Source organism: Anomaloglossus baeobatrachus, chromosome 3 (genome assembly GCF_048569485.1).
Source record: "Anomaloglossus baeobatrachus isolate aAnoBae1 chromosome 3, aAnoBae1.hap1, whole genome shotgun sequence".
NCBI lineage: Eukaryota > Metazoa > Chordata > Amphibia > Anura > Aromobatidae > Anomaloglossus > Anomaloglossus baeobatrachus.
This window is the reverse complement of record NC_134355.1, coordinates 181155962-181179119: the sequence shown is the minus strand read 5'-3', so window position 1 is coordinate 181179119 and position 23158 is coordinate 181155962. Positions and strand designations below refer to the sequence as shown.

Here is a 23158-nt window from a genome sequence, read left to right as displayed (position 1 = left end):
ACCAAGTTTTTGTCACCTAATCTGATAACAGCATAATGTAGAGACACAGACCCTGATCGCAGCAGTGTGTTACTTACTGGGCTGCTTAGTATGGTTATGATACAATCAGTTTTATCAGCAGGAGATTATCAATAGAGGCCTAGTAAACAGCTGCCAGGTAGTCCAGCGTATTCATGAGCTCTGTATAACCCCACCCACACCACTGATTGGCAACTTTCTGTGTACACTGTTCATGGGCAGAAAGATGCCAATCAGTTATGGGGGCAAGAACTCAGCATTGAGATAATGCATAGATCTGAAGTAGATGAAGCAGATTTTATGAAAACTGCAGCAAGCAGCCCAGGTCTCAGTCTGTACATTATGCTGCTCTCAGATGTGGTAGTGAAAACCTGGTGACAGATTCCCTTTAATTTATGAAGTTGAATGCCTTAGGCCTGTTTCACACATCCAGCATTTTGCCGGATGCCGGATCCTGGCAGTACAGTACATTCATTTACAGAGGAAGCGCAACACCATGCGGACAAATGTGGTTGTGCATGAAGCATACAACCGCATGGTGTCGCGCTTCCTCTGTAAATTAATGTGCTGTACTGCATGCGTGCCGGATCTGGAAAAATGCCAGAAGTGTGAAACGGGCCTTATGCAGAACTTGAAGACATCCGGCCTTCCTACTGAACCAGAGTAAGTTCACAGTCTGAATAACAAACGACAGGACTAAAGATACCTCGTGCCGTGCTGGAGTCATCAACACAGATTTGTGCTCCTCACACACTGAAATCCATGTAAAGTCCACCCCCAGACTGCCATTGTGAAGTCTGCACTGTCGTTCATATGGCCATGGATTTGTCTATAGCCAATTTGCATGTGTCTCCATTTTTCGAGACCTGTAACGTTTTCATTTTGCGGTGGAAGGAGCGGTGTGAAGGCTTATTTTTTTTTGCAGGGTGTCCTGATGTTTTTATTGATATTATTTTGGGGTGGATACAACATTTTGATCGCTACTTACAGTTTTTTGAGGAATTTTGCAATCAAAAAATGCCGCAATTCTGGTGTTTCAGTTTTTGTTTATATTTACCAACTGGGTCAATTTACCGTGTTTCCCCAAAAATAAGCCCTACCCCGAAAATAAGCCCTAGTCACGGTTCAATAATGAAGAGTCCGTGCAACTAAAAAAGTTACTACAGGACACTTCATTATAGAAAGCAGACACCCCCAGAAGAAAGAAGAAGGAAGACCCCGCGATCACACTCACCAGACGCCGATCGGGAGGACCTGCAGAGGATCACACACACCAAAACGCAGTGAAAGATGCAGTGTGCGGATGAGGCTTAGATGTACAGGGCCGGGTGTTTTATGAAGGCACATCCACGTTACATGGACGGTGAGACACAACAGATTTTCAGCACAAAAAGAAAAAAACACAATAATTACACTACATGGGAACACGGCCTAATAAGGCTGGAAGAATCCCTGCAAACACAGAGGCGTCGTACAACAATATATCATGGCCAACGTGATAATGAACCTTCAAGGAAATGCCGATCCCCAACTACACGTTCGGGTTTAGCACAGTCATTCTACAGGCTGGCACACCATTCATGTGTACACAATTATTAAAGGTTGCCTCACCAATAATTACATGTACATGATGAAACAATCAGCAATCAGATATTCTGCCATCAGCGAACACCACACAGAATAACAGCTCCTGGCACCACGTAACACCTGCCGGCACAACGTACCGGACCCCTGCTCATCTCTACGAGAAATGAACGCTAGTGGTCCTGTACTGTCACCTCTGGCTGCATCTGAGGCTCCGCTTCTGCCACATTACATTGCTGATTCTACAGGTTTTTTCTCCTTTCAGTGGATTTAGTATTTGCACTTTTTAAGTTGCCTTTTTTCTTTTATTTAAGGGGAATCTGTCACCAGGTTTTTCCCATATAAGCTGCGGCCACCACCAGTGAGCTCTTATATATGGCATTCCAGAATACTGTATATAAGAGCCCACACCGCTCTGTAGAACATAAAAAACACACAAGATCCATCGCACAAAATGGAGGAGACACCGGACAGAGCATTGACATCCACTGGACCGGACTGCCCCCCTAGGTGAGTATTATAAAGGTGTTTTTTACATTATACAGAGTGGCCTGAGCTCTTATATACAGTATTCCAGATTGCTGTATATAAGAAGTCACTGGTGGTGGCTGCAGGTTATAGGGGAAAATCCTGGTGACAGGTTCCCTTTAAGTCTTTTCTTTTACATTCCCTGTTCAATTTTGCTTATTGAAATATTTTAGACAGATCCATGAAATACCCCTTTTACCGCATTTTTTTGAGACTTTTATTAAAAAAGAATGTGACTTTTGGTGCTAATAAAGACAAAAATTAAAATAGATTTTTTTATTTTGTTCCAAACACATTAACCATATACACTATTTTGAAGAATTAGGCACAAAAAACATTAGTGAATGCTAAAAGACAAAAAAAAAAAAAGAAAGAAAAAAAAAAAAGACAAAAAAAACCACGGGAACTACCATGCTCAGGTGCTTAGTACTAGTGGTGGGTGAGCACTAGTGGTAGAGGTAGAGCTTAGTGGTAGAAAACAAAGAGTGGTTATTAATGGTGCATACTCAGATTGGGCCAGTGTTACTAGTGGGGTGCCACAGGGGTCTGTATTGGGCCCCCTACTATTTAATATATTTATTAATGATCTGGTGGATGGTTTACAGAGTAAAATATCAGTATTTGCAGATGATACAAAACTATGTAAGGTAGTTAACACAAAGGAGGACAGTTTGCAACTACAGATGGACTTCAGTAAATTGGAGAATTGGGCTGAAAAATGGCAAATGAGGTTTAACACAGATAAGTGTAAGGTTATGCACATGGGAAGGAGAAACAGATGCTACGATTACTTACTAAATGGGAAACTGCTGGGGAAATCAGACATGGAAAAAGACTTAGGCATCTTAGTGAATAAGAATCTAAATTGGAGTGCCCAGTGTCAGGCAGCAGCCACCAAAGCAAATAGGGTGATGGGATGCATTAGAAGAGGTCTGGGGGCACGAGATGAAAACATCATTCTCCCTCTGTACAAATCACTAGTCAGACCACACTTGGAGTATTGTGTGCAATTTTGGGCGCCGGTGCTGAAGAAAGACATTACTGAACTTGAAAGGGTTCAGAGGCGGGCTACTAAAATAATAAATGGAATGGGTGCATTACAATACACAGAAAGGTTATCAAAATTAGGTCTATTTACTCTAGAAAAGAGAAGACTTAGGGGAGACCTAATAAATATGTACAAATATATCAGAGGGCCATATAGAGATCTCTCCCATGATCTGTTTGTACCAAGGACTATGACAAGAACAAGGGGGCATTCTTTTCGATTGGAGGAAAGAAAATTCCTACATCAGCATAGAAGAGGGTTCTTCACGGTAAGAGCAGTGAGGCTCTGGAACTCTCTTCCTGAGGAAGTGGTGATGGCCAACTCACTGAATGAATTTAAGAGAGGAATGGATGCATTTCTTGTTAGCAAAAGTATAGAAGGTTATAAATAGCATAATCTTACAGGTAGATAGAAGAGCGACCAAGATTATTAGAGGAATGGGTGGGCTGCAATACCAAGACAGGTTATTAAACTTGGGGTTAGTTAGTTAGGAAAAACAAAGGTTTAGGGGGATCTAATCACAATGTATAAATATATGAGGGGACAGTACAGAGACCTTTCCAAAGATCTCTTTACACCTAGGCCTGCGACTGGAACAGGGGGCATCCGCTACGTCTTGAGGAAAGAATGTTTAATCATAATCACAGATGAGGACTCTTTACTGTACGAGCAGTGAGACTATGGAGCTCTCTGCCGTATGATGTTGTATTGAGGGATTCACAAGTAAAATTTAAGCAGAGCCTGATCGCATTAATTGAAAAATATAATATTACCAGTTATGTATATTGGATTTTATGACAGGGTGTTGATCCAGGGAACTAGTCTGATTGCCGTATGTGGAGTCAGGAAGGAATTTTTTTCCCCATTGGAGCTTATTTGACACATTGGGGGTTTTTTTGCCTTCCTCTGGATCAACATGTTAGGCTACGGGTTGAACTAGATGGACTTAGAGTCTCCCTTCAACCTTAAAAACTATGAAACTATGAAACTATGAGCACTACCATGCTCAGGTGCTCGATACTCATAACGACTAGTGATGAGCGGGCACTACCATGCTCAGTACTAGAGGTGAGTGAGCACTACCATGCTAAGGTTCTCAGTACTCACTAACAGCAGTTGGATGCTCAGATGGGTGCGACTCAAGCACCTGAGTATAATGGAAGTCAATGGGGAACTTGAGCATTTTTCCTAGAAATCTTCTGGAAAAATGCTTGAGCCCCCCATTGACATCCATTATACTCGAGTGCTCAAGTCACGCCCATGTGAGCACAAACTGCCCTAAACGAGTACCAAGCACCTGAGCGTGGTAGTGCCCGCTCATCACTAATTGTTACAAGTACTGAGCACCTGAGCATAGTAGTGCTCACTCACCTCTAGTACTGAGCACCCAAGCATGGTAGTGCTCACTCATCACTAGGTGTAACAAGTACTGAGCACCTGAGTATAGTAGTGCTCACTCACCCCTAGTACTGAGCACCTGAGCATGGTAGTGCTCGCTCACCACTAGTACCGAGCACCTGAGCATGGTGGTGCCCGCTCATCACTAGTACTGAGCACCTGAGCATGGTAGTGCTCTTTCATCACTATGTGTGACATTTTGAGGCTGATGTTGGTAAGGCCTCCTGACTGCTGCCCAGAAAAGGATCTGCCATAGTGAGTTTCAAGCTCTAATCCTTTTATACTCTTGGGGAAAAAAGCCACCTCCCGAAGTGCCTAACAGCTGACTCAACTCTAGGCTGTGAATGTGTGGGTATTGGGGGGTTAGCCGGATGATCTAACGTGGAGGGGTACCTGAAAGACGACCTGTAACTAAGTCCAGTGTCCAGGTTTACTCTTATTTTTCCCTACTGCTCCCCTTAGTATTTATGTAGCACTGATTTTTCCTGTTTACCAGGGGTTATGCTCCCAGCACTCTCCACGCCTGTCTTTAGCTTGTGCTGCATAATTACCCTGTAGGCCACATACCCTTGTAAACACCATGAGAACTAGCACCAAACTAAAAGGCCCATATATCTGGAACCATATGGCGAGGGAAAAAAAAAAAATCTGAATACTTAAGGGAACAGCAGGAATAAAATAAAAGGAAAATCTGGTCACCTCTCACCCAGTTCCAGTTGCTCTTCAAGCTTACAGAATTACCCCATAGACTTTTGTCTGGTTGAAAGACACCCATCAAAAAAGAGCCAATGCACTGCTAGGATAGTTATATTACTTATGCTCTATTGCCGTCACGTGAAGTGACTACTTAGAAACATAGCCAGTCAGCTCTACATGGACGTGTGTCACTTGACTGCACTCAGGAAGGTGTATATGTGCTCCGCTATTTTAAAGCCCCAGATGACATGCACCCAGGATGGTAATTAAAGGGAACCAACCAGCAGGATTTTCATATATACCAGTAATGCCAGTGCTATACTGGCGCTAGGATGCTGAATGGAAACATACCTTTTGTTCTGAAATTGGAGGTTGTATTTCAGAAATATGTGGAAGTAAAGTTACAGCTATGCACTGAGATTTGATTGACAGGTGCAACAGGGGCAGGATATGTAGGTCAGGTCTTGCTATCTATTCCATCCCCTTTATGCCTGCCTAGCCTTCCAACCGTTGCCGTCATGCACATCAATTCCGGCACAATCATTTGTAAGTATTGCATAAAAGTCTTCATTAAGATGGTGATGTCAGAGTCGCCGCTTGCGCATAGCTTTTTCTGGCGCCATCTTTGTGAACACTGTCTTCTTTCAGCGGACTGCTGTATGTGCTATGCGAGGGCAGCGCATGCGCGATTATATACTCTGCTCTTGTTGTGATAGCAGGAGCGCGCGCGTTCACAACATAACTGCAGACCACTCACAAAATCAGCTCACCGCAGATTGCACCGAGAAGAACATGAGCCGCACTCTTCACAGGAGACCGGTGAGATGATTTTGTGGGCGGTCTGCAGTTCTGTTACTGTACAAGCACCCGCTGTCACAAGAAGAGCAGAAAAAGCGATGGTGCACCAGAAAAAACGCTATGTGCATGCGCCAACTCCGACGCCATCTTAGTGAAGACTTATGCAATACTTCCAAATGTTAGTGCGCAGGTGCAGGAATTGATGTGTATGACGGCAACAGGAGGAAGACCAGGCAGGCACAAAGGGATGGAATAGATAGCAAGACCTGGCCCGCATATTACCCTCCCCTGTTGCACCTGTCAAATAGCAAAACATTGATGTAACTTTACATGCACATTTTTGTGAAATAGAACATTCAATCTCCGAACATAAGCTATGGTTACATTCAGCATCCTAGCTCCAGTATAGCACTGTCTTTACTTTATATATGAAAATCCTGCTGGTTGGTTCTCTTTAAATCTGCATTATAAGGGCCTGGAGAACATCGTTAAGTGGAATGCTGATAAAAAAAAAAAAAAAAAAAAAAGCGTCCGAGACTAGTTCCACTTATAGGCATGCATCACACATAGGCTGCCATGTTAACATAAAACAAAAAACATGTTAGTGCTTTTTGAAAGTGTGCCTCTAGTCAACCGTGGCCAACCACATTTTACTATACTGTAAAATAAAAAGGTGTACCAATGTATATTTGTGGAAGGCGGTCAAAAGGACACTGCGTGAGGTGATTGCATGGATTCATGGATGCATTTGACGTGTGCCGGGTTCTTTCCAAATGTATAGGACTAAATCATACCACAAATACGGTTTGGATGAACCCCAACACATGACAGAAAATGTATCTGTGGTGCTCTGTGAACTGGGACAACATGTGACAGACTGGAATCAATGTGGCTAGGATGCACACATCCCCATCCAGTAATGGTCTTTGGTCTCAACTCACAAAGTGAGGAGTCATCATCTGATTAGTCCCAAAGATGTCTCAAAAGAAATTGAAAAGTGGATGTATTCATTACTAGTAATGGTCTTTGTAGTGCTACGACTCTGTGTGCTCTATTTGTTTAGTGCAATGATCCTCAACTTTTTTACCTTGAGAGCCACATTCAGTTTTGAGACATAGTCGAGAGCCACACATCCAGCGTGCCAAGCCTCACCCACAATAGTGAGACCCCTACAGAACGTGGTCACAACAGAATTGGAGAACAGCAGAAGAGGACACCGTGCCAGCACAGCGGCACCGATGTTACAGGGTTAGGAGAGTCCATTGTGAACTTACCTCACCTGACCCCGTGCCGTGCGATCCGGTGCCGATGTCACTGGCACGCTGCTGTTGGCTTGTTCCTCCGGTCTTTCATTTCCTCCGATCAGCTGTATCAGGAGGTGGTCTCCACTTCTCTTGTGACCTCGCGCAGTCACGAGAGCAGAAAAAGTGACGGTGCATGCGCCGCCCTCTCAGCCGCAAGAATAAAATAGCAGGGGGTAACACGATCTTCACAAAGATGGTGCAGGAGATAAGCGCTATGCGCAGGCGCCAACTCAGACGCCATCTTAGCGACGAAATTAGTGAACAGTAAAATTAGCATAGAGAACAGAGAGAGGAAGGAAAAGGCAGGAGGGTGGGAATCCATATGAATAACCACCCAGGTATTATCTGCTCCATTGCAGCTGCCACTCAAGCAGCTGCCGATTTTGTTAAACTTTACTTTGTTGGATTTGAAAGCCTAAACATCCGAGCTGACCACTAATGGTATGTAGATAATCTGCCTGATAGTGCCAGTATAGCACTGGCTTTAGCTTATATACGAAAATCCTGATGATTGGTTCCCTTTAACATTCCTCTAATAGTATCATCTTCTCTACAGCTTACCATAATTATACCACCCTGCCGCGTCAGCATATGTTCAACCAGAAGTGCTCCACACAAGCGTCACCATCAGCAGACCTGCTCATCTGTGATGGGCTACACACAAGAGCCACCATCAAAAGACCTGCTCATCTGTGATGGGCTACACGCGAGAGTTACCATCGACAGACCTGCTTATCTGTGATGGGCTACACACCAGAGTTACCATCGGCAGACCTGCTTATTTGTGATGGGCTACACATGAGAGTTACCATCGGCAGACCTGCTCATCTGTGCAGAGCTGCACATGAGAGTCATCATCGACAGACCTGCTCATCTGTGATGGGCTACTCACGAGAGTCACCATCGGAAGACCTGCTCATCTATGCAGAGCTACACATGAGAGTCACCATCGGAAGACCTGCTCATCTGTGCAGGGCTACACACGAGAGTCACCATCGGAAGACCTGCTCATCTGTGATGGGCTACACACGAGAGTCATCATCGTCAGACCTGCTCATCTGTGATGGGCTACACACGAAAGTCACCATCGGAAGACCTGCTCATCTGTGCAGGGCTACACACAAGTCATCATCATCAGATCTGCTCATCTGTACAGGGATACATAAGAAAGTCACCATCGTTAGAACTGTTCATCTGTAAGGAACTACAGAGAAAAGTCATCATCGGTAGAACCCATTCCCTGTAGACTGTGAGCCCTCGCGGGCAGGGTCCTCTCTCCTCCTATACCAGTCTGTTATGTACTGTTAATGATTGTTGTACGTATACCCTTTCACTTGTAAAGCGCCATGGAATAAATGGCGCTATAATAATAAATAATAATAATAATAATAATAACTGCTCTTCTGTGAGGGGCTACAAACAAGTCACCATCAGCAGACCTGCTCATCTATAAGGGGCTACAGACAAAAGTCATCATTGGCAGACCTGTTCTGTGTGGGGCTACACACAAGTCACCATCATCAGTTCTGCTTTTCATACAGTGAAGGAAATAATTATTTGATCCCTTGCTGATTTTGTTAGTTTGCCCACTGACAAAGATATGAACAGTCTATAATTTCAAGGGTAGATTAATTTTAACAGCGAGAGCTAGAATATCCAAAATAAAATCCAGAAAATCACATTGTATAAATTATATTACTTTAGTTGACTTTTGCAGAGAGAAATAAGTATATGATCCCCTACCAACCATTAAGCGTTCTGGCTCCTACAGACCACTTAGACACTCCTAATGAACTTAAGCGTTACCAGCATGAAAGACAGCGGTCTTAAATTGTCACCTGTATAATTGAGCCTCTGGACCAGGAGTCTTTTAATGAGTCAGACTCTCCCTCTACAATATGGGCAAGAGCAAGAGCAAAGAGCTTTCTAAGGCCTCTTTCACACGTACGTGCCTCCGGTATGTGTTTGGCAGTTTTCTCACGTACCGGAGACACGTACACACGTAGACCTATGTATTCCTATGGTTTTGGACACACGTAAGTATTTTCGCACGGAACGTGTGTCTGTTCCGTATTTACGTGTGTCTGTGTGTTTCTCATGCCGACATGTCAGTTTTCTCTCCGGCATCACGGGTGTCACACGGAATGCAAACGGGTCACACATAATGCAAATTGACCACACGGATGTGTTCCGTGTGACACGCACCGGAGAAAAGACATGTGTCTGTGAGAAAAAAAAACAAAACTTTACTCACCTTCTCCAGCCCTGCAGTCTCTGCCGCTGCTGTCACTTGCTGCCGACCGACGCTCATTGAATATTCACTTCACTGCGACCGGAAGCAGCAGCAGCGGGGAGTCGGCACGGCAGGACCGGAGACTGAAGATCAGCACCACGGACAGCGACGCCAGGGACAGGTGAGCAGAAAATTCCCGCTCTCTGTGTGTAACGTAAAATCCTGAGTGACAACCTCCTTCCCTCCACCAGGACATTAAAAATGGGTCGTCGCTGGGTTTTCCAGCTCAACAATGACCCTAATCATATAGCCAAGGCAACAAAGTGGCTCAAAAAGAAGTACATTAAGATCATGCAGTGGCCTAGCCAGTCTCCAGACCTTAACCCTATAAAAAAACTTATGGAGGTTGCTGAAGCGCCGAGATGCCAAGTGACAGCCTAAAAATCTTAATGATGTAGAGATGATCGGCAAAGAGTGGACTAAAATTCCTCCTGACATGTGCGCGAACCTCATCATCAGCTACAAAAAACCTCTGACTGCTGTGCTTGCCAACAAGGGTTTTGCCACCAAGTATTAAGTCTCGTTTACCAGAGGGATCAAATACTTATTTCTCTCTGCAAATATGCAAATTTATATAATCTATACAATGTGATTTTCTGGATTTTATTTTGCATATTCTATCTCTGACTGTTAAAATTAACCTACCCTTAAAATTATAGGCTGTTCATGCCTTTGTCAGTGGGCAAACGTACAAAATCAGCAAGGGATCAAATACTTATTTCCTTCACTGTTGCCGTTTGGTAGACCTGCTGCTACACTAAGTTGTCAGACAGCCACGTATCACAGGCCTGTGAGCCACACTGGTCTAGAGGCTAAATCTGGCAAATGTAAAAAAAAAGCCAAACATGTGAACAAGCAAGAAGACCTGCCAACAGCTGAGAAAGCAGCAGAGGAGTGAACATGGTGGCATGGTCAAGGGTTTAGTGTATGCATCTGCACTTATTAAGGGAAATATATTTATGCTACAATGCAAAATCTATTGCAGAATTTACAGTGGGTATGGAAAGTATTCAGTCCCCTTTAAATTTTTCACTCTTTCATTTCAGCCATTTGGTAGATTAAAAAAAAATTCATTTTTTTTCTCATTAATGTACACTCTGCACCTGATCTTGACAGAAAAAAATGTAGAATTTTTTGTAAATTTATTAAACAAAAAACACTGAAATATCACATGGTCATAAGTATTGAGACCCTTTGCTCAGACACTCGTATGTAAGTCACATGCTGTCCACTTCCTTGTGATCATCCTTTACATGGTTCTACGTCTTCATTGGAGTCCAGCTGTGTTTAATTAAATGGATACCATATTTTTCCAAAAATAAGACACTGTCTTATACTTTTTTTGCCCCCAAAAAGCACTAGGGCTTATTTTTGGAGGAGGTCTTGTTCTTGGAGAAACATGGTTGGAGGGAAAGTTTACCCCCCAAAAAAGCAGACCCCCCCACTTCCCAGGAGACTAATACTTACCAGGGCCCGGACGTCTGCGTAGCTCCCAGGTCCTCCTGTGATCTCCGGTGGGTGCTGCACACAGTCATCCCCTGCTTCTGGCTGACACACACACACTGCAGATCACACAGACTCACTCACTCATCACATCCAGAGTTACAGAATGCTTCTGGCCGTAGGGAACGATGGGAGGAAGTCACGTGTCCGCAGGTCCTGTAAGCTAGCATTGTGGCAGGTCCACTGCACAGTTTCTAAGGATTCTGGCGGCAAGAAGAAATCTGTGTCGCTAGATGTGGTGATTGTGTGTGTGATCCGAAGTGTGTGTGATCCGATGTTTGTGTGTGCTATCTGATTGTGTATGTGTGAGATCTGGTGTGTGCGGGTGTGCGCTCCACCATAGGTCTTCTGCTCGGCGTCTGGTGTGATTGCAGGGTGTCCACTGTCTATAATCAAGTGTCCTGCAGTATCTAACTTTTTTCTTATTTTTGGGGGAGGGCTAATTTTTGGAAATACATGGTAGGACTTGATTTGGAAAGGCACACACATGTCTATGTAAGACCTCACAGCTCACAGTGCATGTCAGACCAAATGAGAACCATGAGGTCAAAAAGAACTGCCCAACGAGCTAAAAGACAGAATTGTGGCAAGGCAAAGAGCTGGCCAAGGTTACAAAAGAATTTCTGCAGTACTCAAGGTTCCTAAGAGCATAGTGGCCTTCATAATCCTTAAATGGAAGACGTTTGGGACCACCAGAACTTTTCCTGGACCTGGTTGTCCAACCAAACTGAACAAATGTAGGAGAAAAGCCTTGGAAAGAGAGGTAAAGAAGAACCCCAAGATCACTGTGACTGAGCTCCAGAGATGCAGTAGGGAGATGGGAGAAAGTTCCACAAAGTCAACTATCACTGCAGCTCTCCACCAGTCGGGCCTTTAAGTCAGCAACAGTGTGAGATAATGACAGTCCAGACTGAGCACATAACGCCATTACATAACAGCATTCCCAGGTCAGGATGGCCAAACATTACATATGAGAGAGGACACATTATATGACTGGAGGTGGTAACCCTTTATTCCTTCTATTGGGACTGAACCTCACTCCCAGAGCAGTGATTTCTTACATGTCCAGAGAATAAATACTGGGTGAAGGTTTTTTAAAGCTGGTTCTCTTGCTAATAAAACAAAAAAAAAAGAGAACATTTTTGGGGAATTAGGAGTTTTACAAAAAATGGGCAACTTTTTGTGACACCTCACGTTCCTTGAAATTCATGTATTTTTTTGCTGAACAAAACTAATAACACTGAACACGAGGGTCTCAGTACTCATTTGGATCAACCTCTACAGACGTACATAGAAATGGAGTAAGATGGCTGGTCAGCTCGATGAGTGTTCAGTGTAAAGTAATTGAGATAACGGATTCATGCTGCCCGGATCACAGGCTTCATGACACAGACACTGGCTAGGTTATTTCTGCCATATATGTGTTATTCTAAAAACATATCTAACTCGGATGACTAGTCAAGATGGCAAGTCCCCATCGACTCCTCTCCCCCACTCCTCACTTAACCGACAGATCTCAACAACACATATATATACATAGGAAGAAATCGGTCAGTCAGATAAAGCAGCAGGATGGAGAGAAGCCAGCGGTGACCATCCTCTTAGACTAGTCATCTGAATAGCATGGTCCCCAGCTGGTATAAAATATATATATATATATGTTTTCTTCGAAATGTCGCAAAGTTTGAGAGAAAAACAGACACGGCTGAATAATGCAGCCAATGTCTGAATCATGCTGCCTGTGGTTCGGGCAGCCTGCACCCCCTGTAAATTTCTCCAAGCTAATGTCATTTATGTAAATTGCTTGTAACATTAATTACGCTCAAGTCCATGTCTCTGTTTCTTAGAAATCAATCAGCAATTTTTTAGATTTAGAATTTTTTGAGTCACAAGTGTAGGGGGTTTGGCCTTGCACTTACAGCTCTCCGGGCTGTCCCCCTCTTCCCACCGGCAGACTCCTGTCAGTGATTGACTGGTCATTCTCCGGATCCTACAGAAGTGTTGTCATTCTCAGGGGCTGCGCATACAAAGATACATAGCCTGGCCGTGGCATCGTCACTAAGAACTTACTACAGGTGTGCCATCCCCAAAAGTGACAGTATTTGGGCAAGATCCTGGGTAGGGGAGCAGGTTAAAGAGAAGAGAGACCTGTCAGTCACTGACAGGAGGCCGAGGCCGGGAGCCGGTGGGGAAAAGAGGTAGAGAAGCCAGAAAGCTGTAATGTCGGGAAAAGCCCCCTGCACTTGTGGCTCATCTGCATAAATATTGTGGATGGATTTCTATAAAATAGAAAAACTGACATTAAACAATGGTTTGGAAATAATTAACATTGCAGGGACCTTTCATAGACAATGTTAGTTTGGGGACTAAAACCCTGCTGAAGGGTTCCCATAGTATTTAATGGTGCGGTCTTCTCCTGGAAATGTAGAAACTGACAACCAGGTGTGACCTGCTCAGGGTATGTCCTGATACTGTATGTACATCCATCCGACATGAATGGAAATAACCATTAGTATATATATATATATTATAAACCTTCACTTTCAGACTTTTCTCGCCCTGTACTCGATACTGAATAAATCCAGATATTTTGAACATTTCGTTTCCATTCTTCAGTTCTTTGCATATTATTTACATGTCTCTCAATCTTCCCACAAACTCACAACTTTTCTTCTTGGTGTTCATGAGTGCACGGTGTACACTCAATGTTAAAAGGGCTAAACAAGGTCAGTAAAAAGCACAATAAAACTTACAGCACAGGGCATAATTACTGAACATGTGAGCAGTGCGCTAACCTTTGAGCATGGTTATACAGGTTTACATTATAGACTTGAGTACAATTTTACTAACTTTGCAGTCAGAGCATGACATACACTTATGGGAGCGTTCACACTGAAAGATCATCATGTGTGAGTGTTCCTATGAGCGCTTGTTTCACAATAATCTTTTAGGCTGTCGATCACCTGATGAATGAGCCAAAACAATGACATGATTTTTCGAGCAGTGTACAGACCATGGTTGTTGGCGGTGCATTGTACATTGGAATCAGGATGTGCACTGCCAATAGCAATGGCAGCCTATTACAGATCGCTCAGTGCGCATCGCTTACTTTAGTCTGCTTGTGTAAACAGACTATTAACTAAACACCGATTGGTAAATATGTACAGATCCGCAGTTGTTTAGTGCTGCAGGTTAGTATGTTTACCAATTGGTCGTTTAGTGCGGCAAACTGCCCAGTGGCACTAAACGACCTCTGATCGGTAAACTTTTACCAATCGGCAATTAAAAGCCAAACTAAGCGATGCACCAAGTGATCCCTTATAGGCTGCCATTGTCCTCAGCATTACAAGTCCTGTTTACACCGGACAATGCACCGCCAAGAAAGATGATCTTTTCACCTGATGGACTAGCATTTGGGCTCATTCATTGGGTGACCGGCAGCCTGTTTATACTGAAAGATTATGGTGAAGCGAGCGGTTTTTACACCTATGTTCTACAATCATTCGATGTAGATGCATTCTTACTCTTATCCCCCTACTAAATTCAGTTTCACGTTGCTACACTCAAATCTCATATCGTTTCTCACTTGTTAAATATCCGTACACAACCAGCCAACGTGCTAGGAAACATTCGACTAGCCCTAATAATTTGATCCGTTATGACTGGCTGAAGAAGTTCAGGTAAATAGAAGTACTGTTTGGCCACTAAGACTATGAACTGGCTCCTGGACAGACTATTGGAGACTGTCCAACCCTGAATAATAAAACGGAATTGGCTCGAAGCGTATAGATCATAGCTGCAACTAGTTCCTGAAGCATTTAGGAGGATACCGGTATGTACAAGCTGATAATGTGTGTCAATAGCTGTAATGTCAATAATAATTCCAGAACCTGCTGGCGTTCCTGGGAACATACGAATAGAAACTGATGGTAAGCCTTCATTATTTTCAGTGGAGATGCAAAAATAAGAAACGTGCTCAGGTCGCATACATTCACTTGGGTTGTTAGCGCCTACAGGGTTAAACAGTAGTAGTAATACACATGCTCATAATTTCCAAAGTAAACCTTTACTCCATAAGGTTAGTGACAACCACCAAAATAATGCAAACATCTTACCTCCTCTATCTCTATCCTCTTTGCAAGCTCATCCAGTGAAAGTAGGTTATCCCCCAAGACAGATTCCCCTGGGCTTGGTGACATCTCTTCTTCAGAATATGTCTCCTCCTGGAAGTCCAAGTGGGCCAGGAAGTTTTCACTATCTTTCAGGTCCCCGTTGAGGAGACTTGCTATGAACTCAACTGTTGCTTGCCGCTGAGACTTGCTCAGTTCCTCCAGGCATTTCTGCTTGGCATTGCCTGTTGGGCAAAGTTCTGTTCCATCTACTTGGCTGTCGGGATTAATAATCCTTTTTGTATCGCCATCTCCTGTGGTTGAGTAATACTCTTCTGAGCTGCTGACGGCGTGGACAGTCTGGATGATACCCATGCATTCTAAGGAACTGCTCCCTCCAGTATTGTCGTCCTGTGTTTCCACTGAATGAACTGCAGATGCTGCAATCAATTTGTCTACCATTGGGCTACCGGCTTGTTCTTCTGTCCTGTCCTTGGAGAGCGGCTCTATTTCTGACACATTATTGCTGGGTGGTGTTGCCTCAGGTTGCAGGAGGTTGTTATTCTTCCCAGCATCCCCAGAAGAATAGCTGCTGTCAGGATTAGCCCTGCCTTCTGTCCCTGCGGACTGGATGGCTGACTCCAAGGTTGTGCCACAAGTGATGACCTGCTGCTCCTGTGTGTGGCTGTCAGCTACCCTGGTGAGCTTGCTTGCTGCGCTGCCATCAGGAAGCGAGTGCTCTGTCATCTCTGCCACGCCAGGCTTCCTGTCTGTCTTTATGCCACTTTCTCTATCTGAACAGAAACAGGAAAAGAGTTTTAGTTTCTTTTTAAAGCAATTTTATCCAGCGGCAGATTAAAGGCAGCTCTCCGAACGAAGCCTCATTGTTTAGGGCACATTGTATCCCGAGCTAGCCATGACTAGACTCTAGCTAAATTTAGCAATCAGACAATTAATAAATAATGAGTAACCTCTTTCTCCTCCTTTGCTGGCACGTGCCATCGGTACAGATGTGAGGTAATGTATAATTAGCAATGACACGCTACGGGATCATCACAGAACAGAGACTACAGCGGTAGGAAAATGTGCTGCTCCCTCCCTCCGAGAGCCGTCCTGCCCAGCCCTCAGCATTACGGCCGCACTAAACCGGCCATTGGAAATCAATACTGCTGAGAGATGCAGACGGGGCACAGAGCAAAGGTCACATTAAATGGAGCAGGAACAATATTATTGGCTCCTGTCAGCGGTGCACAGATCCAAGATAAAGCCTCACACCATGACATTATTTACTCCACGCTTGGTTATGGGATATCATATCACAAATTGTTCTGCAATTATTTAGGAAATATTTACTGCTTTTGTTTTTCGGTTTTCTTTTATAAAAAACATTCTGATTTTTAAATTTATGGGAAAAAACTATTTGCGATTTTTAAAGTTTTCTGTATGTGGGATTAGTGTTGACAATACAGGAACACATTCTTAGGCCTAAGGGTATGTTCACACATCAGGTTTTTGCTGTGCGGCAGAATCCGGCGCTGTGTGGGAAAAACACATCCGTTTTTTTTTTGCCGCAGGGTGCGTTTTTTTCTCATAGACTGTTATTACCACCGGATTGTGCCGCATGTACTTGTGTTTGATCCGTTTTTTGCCGGATGCGGCAAAAATCGTCACTCCGGCAGTCACACAGGACGCAGAGAGGAACGTTTTTTGCTAGTGGCAAAAACCTGCATAGTGGCGGGTGCGGCGCTGTGCGGCATGGTGCATAATGGAAGTCTATGCGCGCCCTGAATCCTGTGGCATGCAGCAAACACCGGAAGCATGTACCGGTTCCGGTTTTTACTTCTGAGCATGCCCAGAAGTGATAGAAATTCATTGCTTGTCAGAAAATGAATCAATCACTCACTCTCGCACTGACTCACCGATCACCGGCGCTGCGCTGCACGGCTGTCACAAAGCTCTGGCTGCTTCTCCTGATTTGAAAGTGCCGGCCGCCCATTATTCCATCTCGTATTCACTGCTTTCCCCGTCCACCGGCGCCTAGGATTGGTTGCAGTCAGACACGCCCCCACGCTGAGTGACAGCTGTCTCACTGCAACCAATCACTGCCGCCGGTGGGCGGGTCTATATCTTGCAGTAAAATAAACAATTAAAAAAAAAGAAACAGCGTGCGGTCCCCCCCAAATTTGCTACCAGCGAAGATAAAGCCACACAGCTGAAGGCTGTTATTCTCAGGATGGGGAGCTCCACGTTATGGGGAGCCCCCCAGCTTAACAATATCAGTTAGCAGCCGCCCAGAATTGCCTCATCCATTAGATGCGACACTCCCGGGACTCTATCCGGCTCATCCCGAATTGCCCTGGTGCGGTGGGAATCGGGGTAATAAGGGGTTAATCATAGCAGGCGTCTATGAGACACCCCCAATGATAACCTGCAAGTGAAAGTAAATAAACACATACACCCAATATATACTTTATTTGGAATAAAAGACAAAAAAACACCCTCCTTCACCACTTTATTAAAATCCCCAAACACCCCTCCAGGTCCGATGTAATCCACAGAGGTCCCACGACGATTTCAGCTCTGCTACATGAAGCTGACAGGAGCGGCAGTACAACACAAGCGCTCTGTGTCAGATCCACGGAGCAATGAAGTCAGCCGTGCTGTCAGCCAGGACGTCACTGAGGGGATGATGCGAGCGATAGTGCCAGTGTTTGTGCGGTGATGATGCGTGCGGTAGTGCCTGCGTGTGCGGTGATGATGCGTGCGCGGTGATGATGCGTGCGGTAGTGCCTGCGTGTGTGGTGATGATGCGTGCGGTAGTGTCTGCGTGTGCGGTGATGATGCGTGCGGTAGTGCCTACATGTGCGGTGATGATGCGTGCGGTAGTGTCTGCGTGTGCGGTGATGATGCGTGTGGTACTGCCGGTGTTTGTGCGGTGATGATGGGGTCTCGCTCGCTCTCTCAGCATAAAAAAAAAAAAAACAAGCAAAAAACGGTTACTTTTTTTTTACCGGTTCCATCGCATCAGTTTTTACCCAATCTGAGACGGATCCGTTGCATCAGGCACAAACCGGATTGTGCCTGATTGGAAAAAACGGATGTGTGAACTTAACCATATGCACACATCAGTTTTTTTCATCCATATTTGCCAAAACCAGCAGCATCTCCAAAACACAGAGCAGGCATCAATGCTTCAAATATAGATTTACTCTGTAAGCGCCACTCCTTGCTGATGTGTGAATGAGGCCTTAATTTATACTGATATATAAATCATGTATATATTTTCACGATCATAAAATATGTATGCACTGAATCAAACAATCTTTACCACTTGTTTTAATAAAAAACTCATATGCAGAGAATACCCACCTAAACTGTAAATCAATCTCTCTCAAATATATATATATATACATATATATATATATATATATATATATATATATATATATATATATATATATATATATATATATATATATATATATATATATATATACATATATATATATATATATACATATATACAAACCGTGTTTTTCCAAAAATAAGACACTGTCTTATATTTTTTTTGCCCCCCCAAAAAAAAAAAAAAAAGCACTAGGGCTTATTTTTGGAGGAGGTCTTATTCTTGGATAAACACGGTTGGGGGTAAGTTTACCCCCCAAAAAAGCAGACCCCCCACTTCCCAGGAGACTCATACTCACCAGACCGGGACGTCTGCGTGGTTCCATGGTCCTCCCTGTGATCTCCGGTCAGTGCTGCACGCCGTCCTACCCTGCTGCTAGCTGACACGCTGACACACACAGCAGATCGCAGGCACACACAGCAGATCACACACACAGCAGATCACTCACACACACACAAACAGCAATTCACACACACACACACACACACACACACACAGCAGATCGCAGATATACATAGCAGATCACACTCAGCAGATCGCAGGCACACACAGCCATCACAGATACACACATCCGATCGCAGGCACACACAGCCATCACAGATACACACATCCAATCGCAGGCACACACAGCCATCACAGGCACACACAGCAGATCACACACACATCACATCACATCACATCACATCACATCCAGCACTTACGGCAGCAGGGAATGAGAGTAAGTCACGTGTCCGGCCGCAGGTCCTGTTCGTTGCGTTCCACTGCGCTGCCTGTCAGGATTCTCCCGGCGAGAAGAGATCATTCTGGATGAGGTGAGTGTGTGCGCGATCCGATGTGTGTGCGCGATCCGATGTGTGTGTGTGAGTTGATGTTTGCGTGTGATCCGATGTTTGTGTGTGCGATCTGATTATGTGTGCGATCTGACTGTGTGTGCGATGCGATGTTTGTGTGTGAGATCTGGTGTGTGTGTGAGATCAGATTGTGTGTGTGTGTGTGTGTGTGTGTGTGTGTGTGTGAGAGAGCTGATGTGTGCGGGTGTGTGATCACTGCAGGTCCTGCCGCTGAGTGTTGGGTGAGTGTAATTGCCGGGTGCCGCTGTCTATAATGAAGTGTCCTGCAGTATCTGTAACTTTTTTAGCTGCACAGACACTTCATTATTGATCAGCGACTAGGGCTTATTTTCGGGGGAGGGATTATATTTAAGCCTTTCTCCGAAAATCCCTGCCAGGGCTTATTTTTGGGGGAGGTCTTATTTTTGGAAAAACACAGTATTTTTATAATATATATATATATATATATATATATATATATATATATATATATATATATATATAAAAAAAAATAGTTTAAAAGAACAGAGAGTCCTCAGTGGTTGATACCTTTTAATGGATTCAGAAGTGTCTTTAGTTCCATACAGATGCGGTACATTCTGGTATCCTCCATTTTGATACAAGTAAAATATATCTTTGTACCGTGTTAGCCAGTAGATTAAAAGGTATCAACCACTGAGGACTCTCTGTTCTTTTAAACAATTTTTTTATCTCTACTGGCTAACACGGTACAAAGATATATTTTACTATATATATATATATTATATATATATATATATACACACATACATACATACATACATACATACATACATATATATATATGTTACAGGCAATATATGAAAACCCAGAAGGCTATAGAAATATCTGCGTTGTTCTATACTTTCCCTAGGCATTACATAAAATGTCTGGGTATTATAAAGAATGACAAGACCTGCTCAGGCCAAGTCTGATAATGCCCAGATTGGAAAAGTCTTTAATAACAGTCAAAAAACTAATGAAAGAAGAAATCCTAAATGAACAACAGGATATCTTTACTGGGAAAACACAAAGAAACAGAAGAGTCATTCCTGTCTATTAAGCGGGCTTTACACGTGACGATAGATTGTGCGATAGGTCGTTGGGGTCACGGTTTTCGTGACGCACATCCGGCATACCGCACCACGTGGTTTCGTGTGACACCTCCTAGCGACGCAGTATCGCTCACAAATCGTGAGTCGTGTACTCGTTGCTAGGTTTCATATAATTGTTTAATTAAAATGGCGGCGGTTGTTAATCTTTTACGTGGCATCACACGTTGCTCCGTGTGACACCACGGGAACGATGAACAGCAGCTTTACCTGCCTCCCGCGGCACGCGACGGCTTGATGGGAGGAAGGAGGTGGGCGGGATGTTTACATCCGCCCCTCCGCTTCTATTGGTCGCCTGCCGTGTGACGTCGCTGTGACGCCGAACTTCCCACCCACTCCAGGAAGTGGGCATTCGTCGCCCACAGCGAGGTCGTCCGGAAGGTAAGTACGTGTGACGGGGGTTAAACGAGTTTGTGCGCCATGGGCAACTAATTGCCCGTGACGCAAAAACGACGGGGGCGGGTACGATCGATTGTGCTATCGCACAATGTATCGTCTCGTGTAAAGCAGGCTTTAGTCTTTAGTAACAGTCAAAAACATGAAAGAAGAAATGCAAAATGAACGACAGGATATCTTTGTAAGAAAAAAAAAAAAAGGAACCATAAGTGTCATTCCTGACACCTACTTTTGGACGGACCACCCCTGTAGTATTCTACACTTCGCCTGTTTGACATTTAGGTATTCTATAAAATGACTAGGAAATGTATGAACATCCGATGTATTTCCTACTTTGACGACCCATTTCCGGCATTGTATACATTGCCTAGGTATTCTATAGAATGCCTGTTTTTACATAGAATGCCTGTTATTGCCGGTAACATTATATTATATATCTAATATATAAAGCTGAATGTGTGTATGTATGTGTGTATGTGTGTGTGTGTGTGTTTGTGTGTCCAGGATTGGCATCTGTACCGTCGCAGCTACAGCCACAACATTTTGCACACTCACACTTCTGGACCCCGAGAGTGTCATAGGCTATGTTTTGAGGGGAAATTTTAACCCCGCGCTTAACAGTTATTCACCAAAAAAACCTGCCTCCATTAAAGCGAATGGAGCTGGGAGCCACAGTGCAGCCAGAACTTCAGAAGAATGCGCAGCCACGCCCTTATATGGAATGTTGGCATGTCACAATGCAGCCAGGGAAAGAGACAGACACAGACAGGCTAAGAAACAGACATAGACAGGGTAAGAGACAGACACAAAGATACAGACAAAGAGACAGACTGACAGGGAAAGAGACAGGCAGGGAAAGAGAGGGAAAGAGAGAGACAGGTTAAGAGACAGACAAAAAGACAGACACAGGGAAAGAGACAGACAGGGAAATGGATAAAGAGATAGAGAGAGAGACAGAGAGATATATACAGAGGGGGAGACAGACAGAGAATGGGAGAGAAACAGAGAGACAGTTACTATCCCGAGCAGCGCCGGGTGCTATGTTGTGAGGCGAAATATTATCCCCGCGCGTTCCAAGTTACCAATCAAGTTTCCCGTATCTACATAATGGGGAAAAAGTGAAACGAAAAGTGTTGGGGGCAAATTGACAGCTGCCAGATGTGAACAAGGGGGACTTAAAGAATGAGAGCGATGGCGCCAAAGAGTATATACCGTACAGTTGCTAAGGTGGGGCCCTGACATGGGATACTCACCACACTCGGGGATATGAACACACACACAAAATGCGCCACACACTACCACATACTTGAACACATATACCACCCTCAGCACACATTTCACCACACATACACCAACCTCGCCACATAATCGCCCTAAAACACACACAAGTCTGATATTATCCTTCAAAACTAAAAATCTGATTAATAAGCAGCCAAACTACAAGAACAACAAATGTACCACATAGGAAATATGGCAGCTGTCAGTCACATGACCTATTTTGTGTATGTGTGAGCTAATATATACTGTCAAGAGGGAGGGCTTTCTGTTGCCTGGAGATTTATCGGCTGCCAATAGCAACCAATCACAGCTTAGCTTCTATTTTGCTACAGTTAATTAATCTGAGCTCTGATTGGTTAATATAGGCAACAATTTAATAATTACATTTCTATCTATTTGTTTTGTGGTTTTTGTGTGCAGAATACATTTTTGTTAATACATTCTATTTTGTTAACAGCAGTTATTAACCCGGGCGAAGAAGAATGGGCAGCCACGCCCTTATATGGAATGTTGGCGTGTCACAGTGCAACCAGAGAAAGAGACCGACACAGACAGGGTAAGAAACAGACATAGACAGGGTAAGAGACAGACACAAAGAGACAGACTGACAGGAAAAGAGAGACACAGACAAAGAGACAGAGACAGACACAGGGAAACAGACAGACAGGGAAAGAGACAGACAGGGTAAGAGACAGACCAAGACAGGTAAAGAGACAGACAGAGACAGACACACGGAAAGAGACAGAGGGAAAGAGAGGGAAAGAGACAGACAGGGATAGAGACAGACGGAGAAAGAAACAAAGAGATAGAGAGAGAGACAGAGATATATACAGAGGGGC

The 23158-nt window shown here is 44.0% G+C and overlaps 1 protein-coding gene across 2 annotated transcripts in view; it reads right to left on the bottom strand.

Annotated features, from left to right (window-relative positions):
* CNST (consortin, connexin sorting protein) overlaps positions 1-23158 on the bottom strand; it is a 184178-nt gene that overhangs the window by 34182 nt on the left and 126838 nt on the right. For both annotated transcript variants that reach the window (XM_075339611.1, XM_075339612.1), the window contains one exon: positions 15286-16073. In XM_075339611.1, the coding sequence (XP_075195726.1) occupies positions 15286-16073 (788 nt within the window). The remainder of the gene's footprint in view (positions 1-15285; positions 16074-23158) is intronic.